The sequence below is a fragment of the Etheostoma spectabile genome, chromosome 7 (assembly GCF_008692095.1).
Source record: "Etheostoma spectabile isolate EspeVRDwgs_2016 chromosome 7, UIUC_Espe_1.0, whole genome shotgun sequence".
NCBI lineage: Eukaryota > Metazoa > Chordata > Actinopteri > Perciformes > Percidae > Etheostoma > Etheostoma spectabile.
Genome location: NC_045739.1, coordinates 21,641,305 through 21,642,655, shown reverse-complemented (window position 1 = coordinate 21,642,655; position 1,351 = coordinate 21,641,305). Strand labels below are relative to the sequence as shown.

The following is a 1,351-nucleotide window of genomic DNA, read 5'->3' as shown; positions in this document are numbered from 1 at the left end:
AAGAAAAATCTAAATCACATCAATATTTTGGTGTTGCTACCCTTTGCCTTTAATTCTTATACGCACACTTGCAAAAAGTGGTGCAACGTTGAGGATCGTAGACGCAGTACCAGAAGCCATACCTCCGACTTGTTTCCATGTCTGAGGAATGGCTTAGTTTACAGCATTTATTCACACCTGCCTAAGACTTTTGCACAGTACAGTATGTTGTTTTGTTTAAATATTCAATACTATACACACCGCTTCTTAACTCTTTTCCTAACAACAGATAGAACATGCAGAAAAAAGGTTTCCCCCACTGTTGTGAACCCTGTCAGAAAGCTACCTAAAGCATCTCAGCCCTGACTTATTCACCTGATTGGGTCTCAAACAAACAACTACTTTGACAGCTGGATGATCTAAAACGCTGCCAGACGTACAAAGAGGCTCTGGGTACCTTAATAATCTGTAGCTGGACTCCCTCGTCGGTCTGTGGGCCCTGGAAGCAGTTGCAGACAGTTTCCATCAGCCGGTCGATCAGCCTCTTGCCCGGGGTTCTGCTGTCCGGGGCATTGCCTGTGATGTGGCCGTACGCGATCAGCTTCTACCGTGGAGAAACAGCCCACAGTAGGGCAGCAGAGTGAGTGTGTGCACTTCTCTGAGTGGTTTGGGGGTCCTCGTGCTATTCAAGTCATTTTGTGGCGTGTGATGCACACAATTCACTGAACGCTTGTGCCCGTTTGTATTGAGGTGTGTGTGTGTGAGTTTAGGGTGTTTATTTCAGCGGTGTGTTTGTTTGGAGGAGAACATGTTTTAAAGGGGCACTAGGGGGATTTAGCATTGCACTTCTAGAAGGTTGGGGGATTACAAAAGACAACTTTGAAAAGGAATCTTAAAACATCAAAAGGTGCAAAAGAAGTGTCAAGTATTGGGTCATGTCTCAAAACACTGGCTCCTACATTTCCCATAATGCAGCTATAATATTACAATAAAAAAATATAATAAACTATATTTATACAGCACCTTTCTCAACAAACTAACAAGGTGCTTTACATGAGTAAATCACGACAACAAATACAAACTGGAACAATGAGAGACAAGTAGAATCAGCTAATTATAGGAAGAAAACGGAATCAAACACATCACGTTAATAAGACTTTAAAAAGGAATTTAAAATATAATAATACTGTTTGGGATTCTGAGTTCAAGGTGAACATTAGAAATCTTGTCCTGCAATCACCACAAGACGGGTAACACAATCCATAAATACCTGCTGTGAGAAAGTGAAAGAGTCAGAAAGCAGATGTTGAGTTGACATTTGTTTGTGTGTGTGTGTGTGTGTGTGTGTGTGTGTGTGTGTGTGTGTGTGTGT

General features: G+C 41.8%; 1 protein-coding gene and 1 long non-coding RNA gene across 4 annotated transcripts in view; one reads left to right on the top strand and one right to left on the bottom strand.

Annotated features, from left to right (window-relative positions):
* The window catches only part of arfgef2 (ADP-ribosylation factor guanine nucleotide-exchange factor 2 (brefeldin A-inhibited)), a 26,717-nt gene that overhangs the window by 22,268 nt on the left and 3,098 nt on the right, over positions 1–1,351 (bottom strand). For all 3 annotated transcript variants that reach the window (XM_032521046.1, XM_032521048.1, XM_032521045.1), the window contains exon 4: positions 437–583. In XM_032521046.1, the coding sequence (XP_032376937.1) occupies positions 437–583 (147 nt within the window). The remainder of the gene's footprint in view (positions 1–436; positions 584–1,351) is intronic.
* LOC116692620 (uncharacterized) overlaps positions 77–1,351 on the top strand; it is a 22,561-nt gene continuing 21,286 nt past the window's right edge. The window contains exon 1 of the long non-coding RNA XR_004332740.1: positions 77–87. This is a non-coding gene — a long non-coding RNA (uncharacterized LOC116692620). The remainder of the gene's footprint in view (positions 88–1,351) is intronic.